Source organism: Chenopodium album, chromosome 1, assembly GCF_948465745.1.
Source record: "Chenopodium album chromosome 1, dcCheAlbu1.1, whole genome shotgun sequence".
In the NCBI taxonomy this organism is placed as follows: Eukaryota; Viridiplantae; Streptophyta; class Magnoliopsida; order Caryophyllales; family Amaranthaceae; genus Chenopodium; species Chenopodium album.
Genome location: NC_137834.1, coordinates 88,512,975 through 88,531,480, shown reverse-complemented (window position 1 = coordinate 88,531,480; position 18,506 = coordinate 88,512,975). Strand labels below are relative to the sequence as shown.

The 18,506-nt window shown below is 33.8% G+C and overlaps 1 protein-coding gene across 1 annotated transcript; it reads left to right on the top strand.

The window, feature by feature from the left end:
• The first annotated feature begins 11,501 nt into the window (after window positions 1-11,501).
• Window positions 11,502-18,506, top strand: LOC145561900 (phytochrome A-like). Its single transcript, XM_081622030.1, has 5 exons — window positions 11,502-11,995; window positions 13,141-15,200; window positions 15,477-16,293; window positions 16,458-16,748; window positions 17,975-18,506. The coding sequence occupies exons 2-5, from the start codon at window positions 13,142-13,144 to the stop codon at window positions 18,186-18,188; spliced, it is 3,381 nt and encodes a 1,126-aa protein (XP_081478156.1). The 5' UTR covers window positions 11,502-11,995; window position 13,141; the 3' UTR covers window positions 18,189-18,506.

The window sequence follows — 18,506 nt, the reverse complement described above, 5'->3', positions numbered from 1 at the left end:
ATTTGTAGTGTGAACACAAATAATTTTTTTCCTAAAGAGGAAATGGTGCAATATTTGTGAAACTTCTTAAAAAGGCAAGTGGTGCAATAATAAAAGAACGGAGGAAGTAATTACGACCAACATCATGATTGCTTAGGTGATCTGTTTTGAATTTAAAATCAAGATAAGTGCAGAATTGTTAGTTTTCTCAAAAAAAAAACAAATATACGACCTTGGTGGCTTACATTAGAATCATGGTATTCATACCCTAATCCAATGGTTGCTTTTAGGGACTAGCTTGTAATTTTAATAATTTTCAAGCTAATAGTCAAACCATCTATTAACTATAACTAAAACAGAAATTTGCTGACATCATCTTCTCTCTCAAATATACATGTGTCACTTTCTCATGAAAAATTTTCCCGCCAAATGCACTTATGATGTCATATATATATATATATATTTTGAATTGGTTATTTTTTTATTTTTAATCATTTTCATTTCAATCTTTTGACTGTGTCAATAAATAAAGAAATTTTATTTTTGGTTGGAATAAATAAATTGCTATCTAGAAATAGGCTTTCATTTTTATATTTTGTTACTCATGTAATTTATGATGATAGTTTCATATCTTTTATGATTTAATTTATAAGTATATACAATAAAATAAATAATAGAAATAAGTTATTTTATTTCAATAATTTTTGTAATCTGTGCATCGCACGGGTCTAATCTAGTTGGAGGATATAATAATAGTTGGAGTTGCTATTAAAAACAATCTAGCCTTGTTGTTAATGATTTGAGTTGTGTTTGAGTTTTGCCAAATTGCCGCCCAGATTGGTTGGAGCAATAATCTTAACAACCAAACAAATGTCAAAAAATGTAGGGATATTCTTAAACTTTTATGGCAATCAATTGATTTCATCACTTCCATGTCAACATCTTTTGCCATTATCTTCTTCTCAAGTGTGAAAGACTCGTGAAACTATCAAACAATGAATCTAAATATCTAGTTTTTTAATGTTATAACTAGTCATTTTACACTATTTAATTTAATTTTTAATTAATATGTAGATTCGAGATATATGAGTTGAAGTCTTTTTAAAATCGTTCTCATTATTAAATGAAAAATAATAAGCAATGGATACTTTAATATATACTTTACACTCTTTTACGATACAAATATAAAATGTATTTAACATCTTGAACGTGATAATCATATGCACGTGATGTATGCTTTAAGTTTCTAAATTAATACCCACCAATCATTTTATACTTCATACTAAGTAAAAAAAAATATATATATATGTTAGGTATACACCTTCAGAATAATTGACACATTTGAATTTTTTTCATTATTCATAAACTAGCTTTAACCATAGATATTTTTTAACATATTTATAACAAATTTTATCTTTAAATATGTCATTAGATAGATGTTAATATAAACTACTCCATTATCCTGTATATATAATTTGACTATATCAATTATTTTGCATTAGGAGTATTTATCTTGCATTCTTGCCCAATCAAATAAGTTAAAAAAAAAAAATTAAAAAAAAAAATGATTCGCAAACATAAAATCTTGCACCACTAAAAAGATAAAAAAAAATATATATATATATAAAAAATGACGTGTGGGAGAGAGAAAAAGAGCAACTGTCAGTCTGCAACCGATGACGAGTTACGAACGCAAAAAGGGTCCTACATACCACCACTCCTCCTCCTATACCATACATTCATTCATTTTTGACCATTTTCTCCCAATTTTTTCCATAATAATTCTATAATTTCCTCCTAATTCTAATCATCATACTTTCTTCCTGTTAGTTTTCCTCACTTTTCTCAAACTCTCACTTCACCCCAATATAAATTTTAATTCTCTATTGAAACTTTATCCCAATTTCCCCTGTTTAATCCTCATTAAATACCCAGAAATACCCATAATTTCAATCTTTAAATTAAACCCCATGTTTAATCTACAACAATTACTCCCAAATTTTTAGTTTTTTGTGAAAAAAATCCTGTCTTTTTTGGTGGGTAATTCATGTCTCGGAGATTTAAGGCAGCCAATGCTGATGAAATTAATGAAGAAGACGACAATGGTGAAGACAGTATTAATAGGAGAGAGAAAGAGATTGTTATTAATGATGATAGTAATAAGCAAAAGAGAAAGAAGAGGTTGAAATTTGGTGGGTGCGGTTGCAAAAGTGCAAAGAAGGTTGTTCTTTCTCCTTTCAACAAAGTTGATAAATTATACAAGAAAATTAATGAAAGGTCTTCTTCTGCTTCCAATAATAATTTTAGTTCCAATTATTCTTGCTGTTTATGTATGTCAAATCCTCAAAATATGGAAATAGATTTAGAAGGAATTGATCCAAATGACTCTAATTTTAGTTATGATTATATGAAGTCTTTGATTGAGAATAATGATTTTTATTCTAAAGAGTGCAATACCCATATTCTATGATTTATTGGTAGATTGGTTGGTTGATTATACATCATCATATTGAATGAGGTTATTGGTTGAGGCTCAATTGTCAATGTCCTTATTGGTGATTGATTAGGTTAATTCTTGGTGTAAATTAGAAAGTGGTTTGATTGTAATCCAGGAGCTGAGGCATGATTATACCGAGGCTTAATGAAGATGGGCATGGCATTAGTATGATTTGGCCTAATAAGCTTGATTATTGGTTTTTTGGGTTAAACTGATTGCCCGAGTGAAAGGAAGACCATAATCTAGGATGTTTGTCTTTGGATGTAGAAAGTTGGGCTGTTGTTACTATGGAAGGGACTCATCATCTCTTGGGGTGTTGTTAGTTCCTAGGGTTCTTAATCATGAGTGGTTTCGATTGTCCTCTTTTGATCGCGGCTTCTGCATATCTTTAGAGGTTATTGTATATTGGATGCACAAGGAGGAAGATTCTACTTGTTAATTTGGTTTTAAATTTTTTGGATGTACATCATTTTTGGAGCTATGGGGACCTTGTAGGTCCAAGAGAGTAGGGCAATGTGCTCTCATTCCTCAAATGGGGTTTGTGAGTTGGTTGATATTTATCGATTATTTGATATTTTTAGTTTAGAATTTCTATTTTTTTACTGCTATACTGTATGCTTATTCTCTGCATACCAAATGTCAAATGTAAATTCAAATTTGTAAATGAAAGAAATTTGTTTTTATATCCTGGGTTTGTTCTCTATTACTTTCTCTGCATATATGCACTCTTTAAGTGGTGAATATATTCTTTTCTGATCTACTGATAAGTATTCTAGGTACATACTGTGGTGTTAATATATGAGGAAATTGTTTCGTTATCTTTACTCCAGCCATTGATTATCGGCAACTTGGTGCATATGGTCTGATTCTATATTTGTGAGGTTCTGGGTTGGCATCATTGAATGATATTATTTGTTGATTGATTGCTGTGCTCGTGCTTTATGTTTTCTTAAGAGATCAAGCAGAGTCACACATACAGATTTTAACCTTAGATGGTGCGGTTGGTGCCATCTTCATTTGTGGTTTTACTTTATGCCTTCTGATAAAGTTTATGGCCGACTCTTTTGTTAAGTGGAAGCTCTTAGTTATTAGTTTACTTTTGCTTCTGCAGTGGACTTCTTAGATGAGCCAGAATTACTCTTCACCCTTAGAAACTTGAAGAATTAAAGAATATGTCGCCGTCACTGTGTCTCACTTTAATCTGTAGTAGGACCGTTTATTTCCATCCTCCTATTTTTCATGAATAGAGCTTTTGATTTCTTGTTGATACATTTGGAAGAGAAGTATGAAGTCGGTTGGCTTTGTGCATGCTTGCCTTTTTGCGAACAATCATGTTGGTTGTTTTGAACCCCATTTATACCACAATCTCTTTGTTTTTATGGTGTGTGTGTTTGGTCCCTGATACTAAGCCAAAGAGTGGAAAACAAGGTGAGAGATTATTTTTCAGTAATAGGCTAATAGCCCCTCAGAGTTTCTCATTCTTTAGCACCAAAAAGGTTCAGTATCCATCTATGAAAGAAGACTTTCAAAATCCTGTTTGAACTCTGAAGTAATGTCCTCTTTGGATTGTTCAACTGTCCAAAAGCGACTGGACTAGATTGGAAGTAGTGACAGATTACCTCTCTGCTTGGATTGAAGGAAATGGAGGGAAAAGAATGGATGGAGTATCTTTCATTTGGATAACAAATGAGGAAGAAAGGATATTGGAGGGACTTAACTGTAAGAAATTGATATATGCAACAATGGAGAGATTTGAAAAGAAAAGTCGTCATTTTTCCCTCCCTTCCCTTCATTTCCTTCCTCTTTTTTTTATCCAAACACGAACAATGTTCTGTTCATCTGATATAAATCACATTTTTTCATCTGATTCATTTTTGCTGTTAGCCTCAGACTGCCAGAGCGTGTGTTATACAGACATACAGTATGTTTTTGTAGCATGTAGTGGTCCTTTGGCTAGCATTCACTCCATTGTAATTATTTTATAGCCTTCTATGTGCAATTTACATCCGATAGAATCAGGCAATCAGCAATCCTTGTGATGTTGAAACACTGCTGAGAATTTGAACTCCTTGGTAGTTTGCATTTGCTTCTGTAGCCTGTGTTAATTGCTGTGGCAAGTGGCACTAACTTTGTTCGTGACCTTTGTCTATGCATGCGCGAGAATATTGAACATGTACTCTCATTGGAGCTTCAAGTTCAGCCCTGACGGAATGTTCCTGCAAGTACTTCAAGCAGATTCATAGTAGCTGGTACAAGAATCTTAGTATACATCTATTTCATCCAACTCACTGACTCACTGTCTTGAGTTAAAAGGTTTGCTGTGTCATTTCTACCCATTAATTTGCTGGATTTCTTATCATGTTAACACACTTGCCTTCTCCTTCTTACTGTCTTAATACTTTTGGCATCATAGTTTTCTAGTAGTGCCTCCTGTTTGCGACGTACGCTCTGTCTGAATGTCATTTGACTATGCAGTGGGACTTTTGTGAGAGTGTTACTCTCTTCTTATGGAACTAATAGTCACATGTACGATATACCATTAGTCCAAGACTTAATAAGGAAAAAGTCATCACTTTTCTAGTACAATAATGGATATTGCTAAGATTTTTTTCTACTTTAGTGAGAGTAAGAGAGGATATAGATAACATTTTGTAAAATTTTGTCATATTTTTTTTTATTATACAAGTTCAAACAATGTGACAACTAATCACGAGTTACAAAAGTAGTACTAGTAGCTATGAAGTTATGCCGCGTTAATTAGCATGTCCAAATTTCCTTTCGTACTATACTGAAAGCTTCCTTCCATTGTTTTCCGAATGCATTTGTCACACCTATTTTCAACTCCTAAAGAATTTGGGAGAAGTGGACATCAAATTAATATTATGGGTATGACATTAGATTACATACACCTTCACTCAATCGACTAAAGTTGGCTTTTCTTTCAAGGGAATTAGCTTGTTGAGTTTGGAATTCTCAGGAGTTTGGACTTAGTACAGCTAATGCAAAACCTTCTGGAACACTTTTTCTAGGCTGATGGAAGCTATCTATACAATTGAATGGAAATTTCTTAGATGGATGACACAAACTTAATATTGTCGTGTTGGAAGTTCATTTTAGATAATATTTGGGTGCGATATATGAATTTAACTAACAGTCAAATCACTCACGGGGTGTTTGGATTGTGGGAATGGGAGTTTGGGGATTAAAAGGTGGGAATGGGATTGGAAATTAATTGATGGGAATACATGAAAATATGCTAATGCCTTGTTTGGATGGTGGGTGGGAATATATAGGGAATAAATAACAATTTTACCAAAATACTCTTACTAAGATTATTATTTCATTCTTTTCATTAATGGTAAAAATGTCATTTTCCCCCTATTCCCATTCCCATCCATTTATTACCTACCCTCCCTAGGTAATAGAATGGTGCGAATTCACCCCTAAATAATCTCATTCTCAAACCCTTTTTTATTCCTATTCCCACCAAACAAACAAGGCTTTTTTTTTCAATTGAGATTAAAATGCTCAATCCCACCCTCAATTCCCACTTGTCAAACACCCCCTCAATGTTATTGATTATTCGGTGTTATTTAAAAAAAACATCGTCTTTTACATGTGAATTGTCCAACATTATAACCACCTTTTCAAAAACTCGAGAAATCTCTTTTGGGCTTGATGGTGGCCCAAATCCTACTCTCTATTGGGTTACTCGTGCGTCCATATCATATTCTCTGAAAATTGGTCATTGCAATTTGGGCCAAGACAAGAAAATGACCTTACTTACCTAACTTGGGTCTTTAGAGTGTGAAACGTGATAAATTGATAATTGCGACCTTTATGATGAATGAAAGTAAAATTTTGAGTGACATATTAAATTTTGGATGTACTTGTATAAGTCTAGATATGTCAATGGAGTAGGTGTTGTAGGTCCAACATGCTACTGTAACTAACTAATTATTAGACTTGGCAAATGGGTCATTCGGGTCGGATCTAGGTCGGGGTATTTTGGGTCAGCTAATATTTGGGTCGGGTATGGGTCGGATAGAGTTGAGTTGGGTTTCGAGTCAACTTCGGGTCAGGTATCGGGTCGGGTATGTTCGGATCGGGTCAAGTATGTTCGGGTCTGGTCAAAATCTGGTTGGGTCATGTTCGGGTTGTTTCATTTGTTTTTCAAGCTTAAATCAATAATTTTATACGAAGTATATATTTTGTTATTGTTATAATAAAAATTAATTCAATTCAATTTATGAGCTTAACTATGGTTGAAGATGAACAATTTGATTTATTTTTGGTACAAGACATTTTAAGTTCAATTATAAGGTAATTTTAGTTCGGGACATTTTGGGCATCGGGTCAATTTCGGGTCTCGGGTTTGTTCAGGTCGGGTCAGTTCGAGTGTCGAGTCAAGATCGGGTCAACTCCATTTTCGGGTCGGGTATGGGTCAGGTTGGGTCAATTTTGGGTCATTCGAGTCGGGTCATCGGAACTAACTATAAACTGATTGTCTAAGGATTTGAGAATAATTAAGAACATCTTAAAGGTGGGGCTAAAAATACCAATAATAATAATAATAATGACGGTATAAATTCAGTGTCCAAGGATTTAATGTTTCAGAGATAGATACGAGTTTATTTAGTAAAACGTTACTAACGTAACAATTTTATGATAAAACTAAAGATAAAACAAGTAGGATTAATAGTACATCACAAAACTCAGCAAGTTAACCAGTGAATCATGTTTCTTTTTTCTTTGTATTTAAGTGACTTTAGAGCTCTTATTTTCAAGGGTCATGTGCGCCTGTGCGGTCATTCTTCGTGCACATGCTTAGAACCGTCCATAAAATATATACGAAGTATATAGTAGGAGGTTTTGTTAGGAATCTATTTATTACGTGATAATATAAAATGAAAGAGATTATTTTTTACTTAAATACATAAATTCTTTCCACTGATTTTTAAAATAGTACATATATGTTTACTAGAGTTCTAACCAATTACTGTAAGGTGTTGTTTGGTTGATGTGGGAATTTAATTCCCATACCCATAGGAATTTATACTTCATGGGAAGTTAATTTCTTAATGAAATTTCTAGGAATTTCTTAAATGTGTTTGGTTGGCAATAAGGGAAATTAGAATTCCCATGAATTTTGGTTTACCTAGGGGGGGCTAGGTAATTTACTTCCCATGTTTTGTGGGAAGTTGAAATTCCCATAAATTCTCACTTCCCCCATTTTTTGCCTTCTTATGTCAACCAAACAACTCCTTATTTTCTCAATTCCCATGATTTTTCAATTCCCCCATTTTAGAATGTCAACCAAACAAGGCCTAAGTCTATAACAATAATATCAAGGAGAACAAAAAATAGGGATTAAGCACGCATACGATTAATCTAATTTTTAGGGGGGTAAGTTGAGAGAAACAACATTACTACTTTGCATTAGATAATTGGGCCCTATACAAGTGAGATGAGATTAAAGGGCTTGGCATAAACAAAATAAAGCATAACAGATCAGATTTTAGCTAAAAATGGTTGAAAATCAAAACTGAATAAACTTAGAAAAATAGAGGTAGCAAATATACTTTCAAACACTTCTCATTTCATGTGTTACCAATGCATTATTTCGATCATCATTACCTGTAATTTACAATTTATAAGAGTATATGGTGAAGATAGCTAAATGTGTGTTGGAATCACATATAATGAAGGTTCATCAAACGTGACCCAATCGCCTAAAGGATAGAATATATAGTACAAACTTTTGGATTTGGATAATATTATTATCATTTTATGTTTCAAATTTTCACAAAATACAAGTTGGAAATGTTGATTGGCACACAAAAAATTTTTTTTTTTATGATATATAATTAGAAATTTTGATTGGCAAGAAGCCAAGAAGATGTTATTTTATGGTAAATTATTGCCTATTATTTAAAGCACTCCAATTATTACCAGAAAGGTAAAAAAATATTTGGACGAGGGAAATATTATTCAAAAAAAAAAAAAAAATTAATAAAAAAATCATCAAGAATAATAATTTTTTATTTTTTGACAAGAAGAATAATAACAATAGTAATAAAAATAGTTAAACAGTCATTTCCCAGTTTTAGCCTAATTTTTTTTTTTTTTTTTTTTTTTTTTTTTTTTGACAAGCTAAATTAAATTTATTTGATTTGCTACTAAAGTGACTTTAAGCAAAGGGTCATGACTCATGAGTATTATTGCCGGAACTAGCAGTTAAAACTTTGAACGTGAATTGCATGACATTGCTGTCTATTCATGATTGAAGCACAGTTCTTGACCAACTTTTACCAAAAAAATTTCCAGGTATTAGGGGGCATTTAACTGTATTAGGTCTAGATTCCCACAAAAAAAAAAATAAAAAAAAATAATAATAATAAAAAAAATAAAAATAAAAAAATCGTTTTTAGGTCTATATTTGTCGTCAAACAAATTCAGCATGTTAAGGTGTCTATTTTACACTCGAATGGTAGAGTGTAAAAACTGTAAATGACATATTTCTAAGTAGTTACTTTTCATCTTACACGATGTAGGAAGAAAATCACGGAGTATGCTAATACCAACAGAACTTGTTAAGAAAATTGCCAACACCCCCCTTAAATGTTGTAATCTTGTTAAAATTTGCTTAATGTAGGGTATTTAACCACTAATTATATGCATAGGATACTTCTTTGGAGAAATCATGAAAGGTAACCCCATTGAATAGAAGCTTTTTGGTATATATGATTTATTTAATAGCCTCATGATTATTACTTTTGATGATTGTACTGAATTAAAAAGATAAAAATCTTGTCAATATGTTTGATATTCAATATTACAACTTAAAAGTACTGTACTAGATAAGGTTAGTGAATACTGATCGAATAGCAACTTTTACTAGTGATTGACTGATTAAAATGAAATTGAAACTTCCTAATATGCTCTATCAATCAAATAGTTGATTGTTAGTATTCTAATGAAAACCCTTTTTTTTTTGTTTTGTTTGAAGAGCTGATACGTGATGAGAATTGATATCAGAATCACCTGAAATTGAGAGGAGAACTCTAACCACTTAAGCTACCCCTCACTCTTAGTATTCTAACGGAAACATGCAACTATAATATTTAGTTAATATTTTTTTTTTTTTGAAACCCTAATATTTAGTTCAGACGAATAGTTAATTCAATTATATATTCATCTTATTTGATGCTTGATATTTTGATAGTTTAGTTAACATACAAAGGCAAAAAAGAAACTCTCTTTAAAAATATTTGGTACATAGACCATCAAGAGATGTGCTCCTAGCCTTTATAATTTACCTATTTTTATTTGAATTATTTTCCCCCTTTTCTATGCACCTCATTTTCACTTTTATTAAGCTAACTACTTTACTATTTTTATTACTCTTCAAAAAATATACAAGTACTTCTAATTTGGTATACCTTTCTCAAGTCATTTGTTGTCTTTCTTATAAAATCGTATGAACTTTATCTCCTCAATGATCTTTTGTTTAAGTAATTGTTTAGAAGTCTCGTCACTAACCTTTTATTTTCTAAACCAATGAATGTATGTATCACGTACTTATATTGTATATGTACTAGTTTTATTTCTAATAAAATCAGAGGTCGAAGTCAGGGGGTTTTGATAAGGGTCCAGCCTAATAGAGTATAATTAAAACATATTTCTAAACCTCAATCTATCATTAGCTTAACCTTTTAGCTAACTTGATTTTTAACATGATATCAAGAATCAGCTTGACACAAAAGTTAAAGAGGAATTTTAAGTGTAGGATATATAAGAACTGTCATGATAAAACTTACTTAATTGGTAAGTTGGCAGCCAATATTAAGCGTAGGATATGAGAACTGCAATGATAAAACTTACTTAGTTAGCAAGTTGGCAGCCCATGTATCAAGAAACCTTAGGGAGAAGAAACCTAATAACCGAAGAAATATATGTTGTGGAACAACAAAAGGGTGGTCAGATGAGGAAGCTCGTGGGCTGGTGGCTCGTGGGAGTAAGGGGAGTATGGGTTGATTCACTTGATTGGGTGGGTCAGTCGACACAACCAGTGAATCAAGGGGTGTGCACGTGATTTAGGCATGGAGGCTTATTTCTTGCTTAGTTTGCGTGGCATTATTTATCGTTTAGTTCCACCTCCTCAATTCTATCTTTCCATTTTTAGCCCATGTTCATCACCCCATTTTTCGTCATTCTCTAATCCCTTTATTTGGATTTGTTTGTCATTATCCGCTTCGTGGATAGCTGATATCTATTTATGGATCTGTTAAAAGAGAAAGATCTTATTGAATCAAAATATTTCACATATAAAATTCAATTAGTTTAACTTTACATATCTTGTTAGATTCTTTATGTGTGAAGAAATTTATACATATAAAAATAATAATTCGTCTATGAGAATTGTAGTTGATAGGATGAAGCTATAATGTACTTGTAAAAAAAAATTGATATGGTTATTGGTCAATGAAATTGTAAAGAACCATCATTGTACAAAGTGTTTTTTTCTTTTTCTTTTTGTTTCTCGTTAATCAGACAATTTACCATCAATAATCAACTCACATCAACTCACCTAATAACCAGGTCTAATTAATAACTACCTAACGTAATATAACCCCTATTAATCCATTTGCTCATCAAACCTTTATAAAAACACTAACTAAGGGTCTGTTCTCATACATTTATTTTCAGTTCAGTTCAGTCAGCTCCTAATTTCCTTCTCTTATAAAATATTCAGTTCAGTCAATGAGAACAGACCCTAAGTGAGCCAAACTTTGTTTAATCTATACGAGTTAACTTTAGTTACTAATTAAAAGAAGATATACTCAATATTATGTAGATGGATTTGTATAATACAATAACATTTCCTAGACAAGAAGTGACCCCACAATAGTTGCCACTAGTAAGGATAATAGAAGCCCATTCTAGACATTATCCGTACATAAATTACTCAAGTTAGTAATGGTACCCCATGTTACAAGTTTTTTCTTTTTACAATTATTTGATGCTGCGCCCACTTCTTCCAAATCTCAATACCAAAATGAAGAATAACATAATTTTCTTCTTCTCCCCATAAATTTTATACTATTAACTTATATAATCTGACGCATACCCAAATCAATTTGCACACTTACACTCTCAACAATGACGAATCATAACTCTTTTACATGTTTAGCTTTGGTTGGTGTTACTCTCTGATCATCTGATTAGCCACTTTTGCTGAAAAATCTGCTCTTTTATCCAAAGATTTAGACCCCAAATTTTGTTTTTTTAGATAAATTTTGGGATTTGAGTAAACTTTTCTGGGGAATTGTTGTTGGAAGCTTTGAATTTAGCATCTGGGTCAAGTGGGTTGAGTTGGGTTTGTTGAATTTAAGCTGAAAAAATTGTCCATTTTTTATTTTAAGGTGGTTTTGCTTGTTGGGTATTTTTCACTTTGCAGCTTCACTTGAGATTTTCTAGCTGGGTTTTCTTCAGTTTGAAGCTTTGTTTCTCTAAAAGGTTAGATTTTGATCCTTTCTGCTCAACTTATATATCTTCCGCATATTTTGCTAAGTAGCTTAATTTTTTGTTTAATACTATATGTTAAATACATGAATTAATCCTCCCTGTCCGAAATTAACTAGCACGTTGACAGTGTAATTTGAACTAGTAATGTGACAACTGAAGCCGGACTTAGTAGAGGTAGTAGTGGTACTAGTTCATAGAATTTGGAAAACTTAGGAATATGTATGATTAAGTTGTGATTATCACTGAATCTTCTTAAAAGGGTAAGTACTAAGACTAATTTCTTTTTTATACCATCTAATTTATTATGTTTATGGTGTTATGGGTTGTATATAAATGTAGTATGCTTTTTCAGTAATTTGTTATGGGAACTTTTGCACTTGGCACATTCTGTTTCAACTGAATTATTCTGCAATTAGTAATTATTGAATTAGTTGTGTCTCAAGAATTGGGGAAAATTATTCAGCTGTTTTGGGGTGACTGCCACCACCCCTTTTGTTACTTTCTAAAAATGGATTTTAGGGAGATATTTTTTTAAAAATGCTACCAAGTTCAAATCAGAATAAAAAAATGTAAGCAAGTTCAAATTGGTGAATATTTTCTTTTGAAATGAATTTAGCTGAATTAAACTAAATAAACCGAAGTTGAACGTTTAGGATGAAGTTGACAGAAATTATGTTAACTGTGGTATGCAAAATTAAGTCCAGATTTATAACTGGTATGCAAAAATTAAGTCCCAAAGTAAACCAAAATTATCAGAGTGATATGGTTTCAGATTTATAGTTATACTTGGACAAAATCCAGTAATATTTCACTAGGAGTTTTTACACTGATGTTCCTGACTTCTTCCATGATAATCTTACTGTATGTCTGTATATGCTGAATGGACTGTAGTTCCTGTTAGAGGATAAGAGCTTGATCACAACTTATCTTTGTTACTGCTTGAATTTCTTAATATGGTTTTGTCCTTTTGTTGCTGTTGATTTTATTTTATTTTATTATTATTATTTTTATTTTTCCTGTTTTTGATTTTTTTTTTCTTTAAGTTGCATTTTCTTCCATCTTTCTTTGATTTGCATTTTATCTTGGATCCTATTTGTATGGCAGCTTATAACAGTTTTTATTTTTGTTATTATTAGAATGTCTTCGCCAGCACCAAATCAGGGTTCCAGCAGCAATGCAGGCCAATCAAAACATGGTGCTAGGATTATTGCTCAGACTATTGTTGATGCAAAGCTTCATGCAGATTTTGAGGATTCTAGTAGTGAATTTGATTACACCAGCTCAGTTCGAGCTACAAGCTCTAGTGGAGGAAACCCACCACCAAAGTCTAATAAGGCCACCTCAACTTATCTTCTTCAGATACAGAAAGGAAATCTGATTCAGCCTTTCGGATGCTTGCTTGCCCTCGATGAGAAGACTTTCAGAGTGATCGCCTTTAGTGAGAATGCCCCTGATATGCTAACTATGGTTAGTCATGCTGTCCCAAGTGTAGGTGATTATCCAGTAATTGGGATTGGAACTGATATAAGGACTATATTCACTGCTCCAAGTGCTTCTGCACTGCAGAAGGCCTTAGGATTTGCTGATGTTTCTCTTCTAAATCCTATCTTAGTTCATTGCAAGACTTCTGGAAAGCCTTTCTATGCAATCATCCATAGGGTGACTGGGTGCTTAGTCATTGACTTTGAACCAGTGAAGCCGTATGAAGTCCCAATGACAGCTGCTGGTGCCCTACAATCTTACAAGCTTGCAGCCAAAGCGATTACTCGATTGCAATCTTTGTCTAGTGGAAATTTAAATAAACTTGTTGATACCATGGTTCAAGAAGTGTTTGAATTAACAGGATATGACAGGGTAATGGCATACAAATTTCATGAGGATGATCACGGAGAGGTTATATCTGAGGTTACAAAGCCTGGCCTTGAGCCATATCTAGGCTTGCATTATCCGGCAACTGATATTCCACAAGCTGCACGGTTCTTATTCATGAAGAACAAGGTCCGTCTGATATGTGATTGCCGTGCAAAATTTGTGCAGGTGGTGCAGGATGGGAATCTTCCTTTTGATCTGACTCTATGTGGTTCAACTCTTAGGGCCCCACATGGTTGTCATGCTCAATACATGGAGAATATGAACTCTATTGGGTCGTTGGTTATGGCTGTTGTTGTTAATGATGAGGATGATGACAACAATAGCTCTGCTGCTGCCCAGCCCCAGAAGAGGAAAAGGCTATGGGGTTTAGTTGTATGTCATCATACCTCTCCAAGATTTGTCCCTTTTCCTTTGCGCTATGCATGCGAGTTTCTAGCTCAAGTCTTTGCTATCCATGTAAATAAAGAATTAGAGTTGGAGAACCAGTTCCTGGAGAAGAAAATCCTCCGTACTCAAACTCTCCTTTGTGATATGCTGATGAGGGATGTTCCTTTAGGTATAGTCACACAAAGTCCAAATATTATGGACCTTATTAAATGTGATGGAGCTGTCCTTTTGTACAACAATAAGATATGGAAACTTGGAGCCACACCAACAGACTACCAAATAAGAGATATAGCTATGTGGCTGTCCCTTGATCATAAGGATTCCACAGGGTTGAGTACAGATAGCTTGTATGATGCTGGGTATCCAGGAGCACTTTCTCTTGCTGATACTGTTTGTGGGATGGCTGCTGTGCGAATTACTTTGAAAGACATGCTCTTTTGGTTCCGCTCCCACACTGCTGCAGAGATTAAGTGGGGTGGTGCCAAGCATCACCCAGGTGAGAAGGATGATGGAGCAAAGATGCACCCGAGATCATCATTTAAGGCATTCCTTGAGGTTGTGAAGAATAGGAGTGTGCCTTGGAAGGATTATGAGATGGATGCAATACACTCATTGCAGCTTATTTTGAGAAACGCTTTCAAGGATAGGGAAACGTCTGACTTGAATACATCTGTCATTCATTCCAAAATAAATGATCTCAAGATTGATGGTGTCAGGGAGCTTGAAGCAGTGACTAGTGAGATGGTTCGCTTGATTGAAACAGCCACTGTCCCTATTTTTGCTGTTGATGCTGATGGACTTGTCAATGGCTGGAACACTAAAATTTCCGAGCTGACTGGTCTCTCAGTTGCAGAAGCTGTTGGGAAACATATTGGAGCACTTGTTGAAGACTCTTCAATTGATATAGTCAGAAATGTGTTGCAATTAGCTCTCCAGGGTATGTCATCCTACTTTTTATCAATTTAATTTGATTTAAGATTTATTTGGTATCTAATTTCAGCAGTTCAGCTGTCATGTCAAAAGAGTATCAGGGCTAGCTTAGCTCTTTTGAAGTTGATTATCCAACATTCTATAAAGCATTAGAAGTCTTAAAAATGATAACTGAAACTATTTGCTATTAACTACGGTATATTTTATGATTGGACTTCCTGTGTACTTGTACTATGCAATAGAGTCATTTTAAGTATTAATTTTTTTTTTTTACTTTCATCAGGAAAAGAGGAGAAAAATGTTCAATTTGAGATCAGAAGACATCAGACGATAGTAGACTCTGGCCCCATCAGTTTAGTTGTAAATGCTTGTGCAAGCAAAGATGTGAATGGACATGTTATTGGGGTGTGCTTCATTGCTCAAGATATAACTGGTCAGAAAACAGTTATGGACAAGTTCACACGAATTGAAGGTGATTACAAAGCAATAGTACAGAATCCAAATCCCTTGATTCCTCCAATATTTGGAACAGATGAATTTGGATGGTGTTCAGAATGGAATCCTGCAATGTCAAAGTTAACTGGGTATAAACGTGAGGAGGTTATTGACAAGATGTTACTTGGGGAAGTTTTTGGGACTCAAAAGTCATGTTGTCGTCTTAAAAATCAGGAGGCATTTGTAAACCTCGGTGTTGTACTCAATGGTGCTATGAGTGGCCGAGATACAGAAAAAGTCCCTATTGGGTTTTTCACGCGTAGTGGGAAATATATAGAATGCCTGCTTTGTGTGAACCCGAAGTTGGACAGTGAAGGTTCAATCACTGGCGTGTTTTGCTTCTTGCAGCTTGCTAGTCAGGACTTGCAGCATGCACTCCATATACAACGATTAGCTGAGCAAGCGGCTTTAAAGAGGCTAAAAGCATTATCTTACATGAAAAGACAGATAAGAAATCCTTTGTCTGGAATTATGTTCTCAAGGAAGTTGCTTGAGGGTACAGAGTTGGGAGATGAGCAAAGGCTGCTATTGCATACAAGTGCTCAATGCCAACGCCAGCTTAACAAGATCCTTGAAGATTCAGACTTGGATAGCATCATTGATGGGTATGTATTTAACTTCTGATCATGTATCTCTTATTTATTGAGTTATTAATTTCTTTGCTTTTCAATCTGATAGAAAATTGAAGCATGATTTTTTAGAATAATCCTTTGAAATAAAGTCGAGTTTATTTATGTACAAGTAAAATATCAATTTTCTATTGTGATAGTTACCTTGAGCTGGAGATGTTGGAGTTCTCTATGCAAGATGTACTGGTTGCCTCAATAAGTCAGGTGATGACAAAGAGCAACGAAAAGGGAATTCAAATAGAGAACGAGTCTGCTGAAGATTACATGAAGGAGACCTTGTATGGGGATAGCTTAAGGCTACAGCAAGTCCTGGCAGATTTCTTGTTAATTTCAGTGAATTTTACACCTGCTGGAGGTCACATTGGAATTACAGTTCGCTTGATGAAGGATAAGATAGGAGAATCTGTTCAGCTTGCTAATTTGGAGTTCAGGTAATGCATCACCCAAAACTTTAGTTGTCATACATAAATACATAATTCCAGGTTTTATTTAGTTCAGTTTTGTAGTCCTGTTGTAGTCTAAGAAAATAGTTGATTAATAACACCTTTTCTAAAACTTACAAAAAAAGCCATATAGAATGTCTGTATCATTCAACCCTCTTTGGCAATCTCTTTATCCCTTTTTCTAATCTTGACTAGTTTAGGGCGAGTTGCATACAACTTGACCATTTCAAAACCTGCATTTCAGTTGGAGTTAGAGCTAATCAAATTGCCCTGGCTCGATTTTTGCTGAGCTTGCAAATTTTAGTCCTGGGCAATGTGCCATGCTGAAATGCGTTTTTTTTTTTTTTTTTTTTTTTTTTTTTCCCATGGCTTGGCCCATGATATACTTCTAGAAATTAACAAAAGGTTAAAGGAAATCTAGTTTCAGCTGACGAAAGCTTTTAAACTGAGGTGAAAAGAAAAAAAAGAAAAAAATATCCAATTAAAGTGGGAGCTTTATCTTTGTCAGGAAAGCGAGATATTGTTGTTTGCTGTCATGATTTAAGTGATATATGATTCAAAACCTTTTGAAAATTCTGTCTTAGGAAATTGACTTGTAATCAGATTGAATAAGATATGTACTTATCTTCATGAGAATACTAAAACAGTCTACATCTTATCTACAACGAGTGATGGACCAGGAATAAAACCACTGGTAGAGCTGACAGTGAAATACACAAATTACACTCAAACTAAAAGGAACTAAACTCTGATAGGCTAGACAGTAAATTACGCCAATAACACACAATTGAAAAGTGACAAGTATTACCGGGTGACATAGTCTCCGAACCTTTATTTCTTGCAAATATACTGATGCAACTAATTTTGCTATAATCATGAACATGTTATCTGTGTGGGTATAATTTTTACTCGTGTTGCTGCCTTAATATTCTTTCTGTATCGATATAATGCTGTTTAGAATTGATCAGACTGGTCCAGCCTTATGTTTTGGGCAGGCTGGGTTTTCCAGCACAAATGGTCAGGCATATTTTGCAGTGCAGACAATCCTAACATGTTGGTTGCATGACTAGACCCTATTTTGCAAGGTCGGGCAGGAATTTTGACTGAATCCCGACCCATGATCAGCTCTATTCTGCACAGTCTAATTATCATGTTCTAATTCTTTCTGTGATGATTTAAATCTTATTCTGACGAAAATCACATGTTTTATTCAGAATATTACATACAGGAGGAGGAATATCAGAACAATTGCTAAGCCAAATGTTTGAGAACAACGGAGATGCAACAGAAGAGGGTATAAGTCTGCAAATAAGCAGGAAGCTAGTAAAGCTAATGAATGGAGATATCCAGTATCTGAGATCAGCTGGATCCTCGACGTTCATCATCTCTGTTGAACTTGCAGTAGCTGATGACAAACCAAGGAATTGATTTTTACAGTTCAAATTCGAGTATTTCTTGTTTACCTAACCAGTCAAAGGGAAGATGATCGTAAAGGAAAAAAACAAAAACAATCAAAATACAGAAGTTTACAAGTTTTGGGTAGGAAAAACGATCACTTCCCTGAGATATAGTTCTCTTTTAACAATTTTCATCTCTGTTTTGTCTAAGAAGCATCCTTCTTTAACCTTGTACATATTCAATAAAACAATATCAAGTTTCTTTGCTTATTTTGATTTTTTGTACTTCTCTTTTCTCTGATGTATAACATTTACCATTACAATTTCAGAGATTATTTTGAGTCTTCAA

Coding starts and splice junctions, on each gene's coding strand:
- LOC145561900 (XM_081622030.1), top strand. CDS start 13,142: ATGTCTTCGCCAGCACCAAATCAGGGTTCCAGCAGCAATGCAGGCCAA. Junction 15,201..15,476: donor GTTGCAATTAGCTCTCCAGG/GTATGTCATCCT, acceptor TACTTTCATCAG/GAAAAGAGGAGAAAAATGTT. Junction 16,749..17,974: donor CTTGCTAATTTGGAGTTCAG/GTAATGCATCAC, acceptor TGTTTTATTCAG/AATATTACATACAGGAGGAG.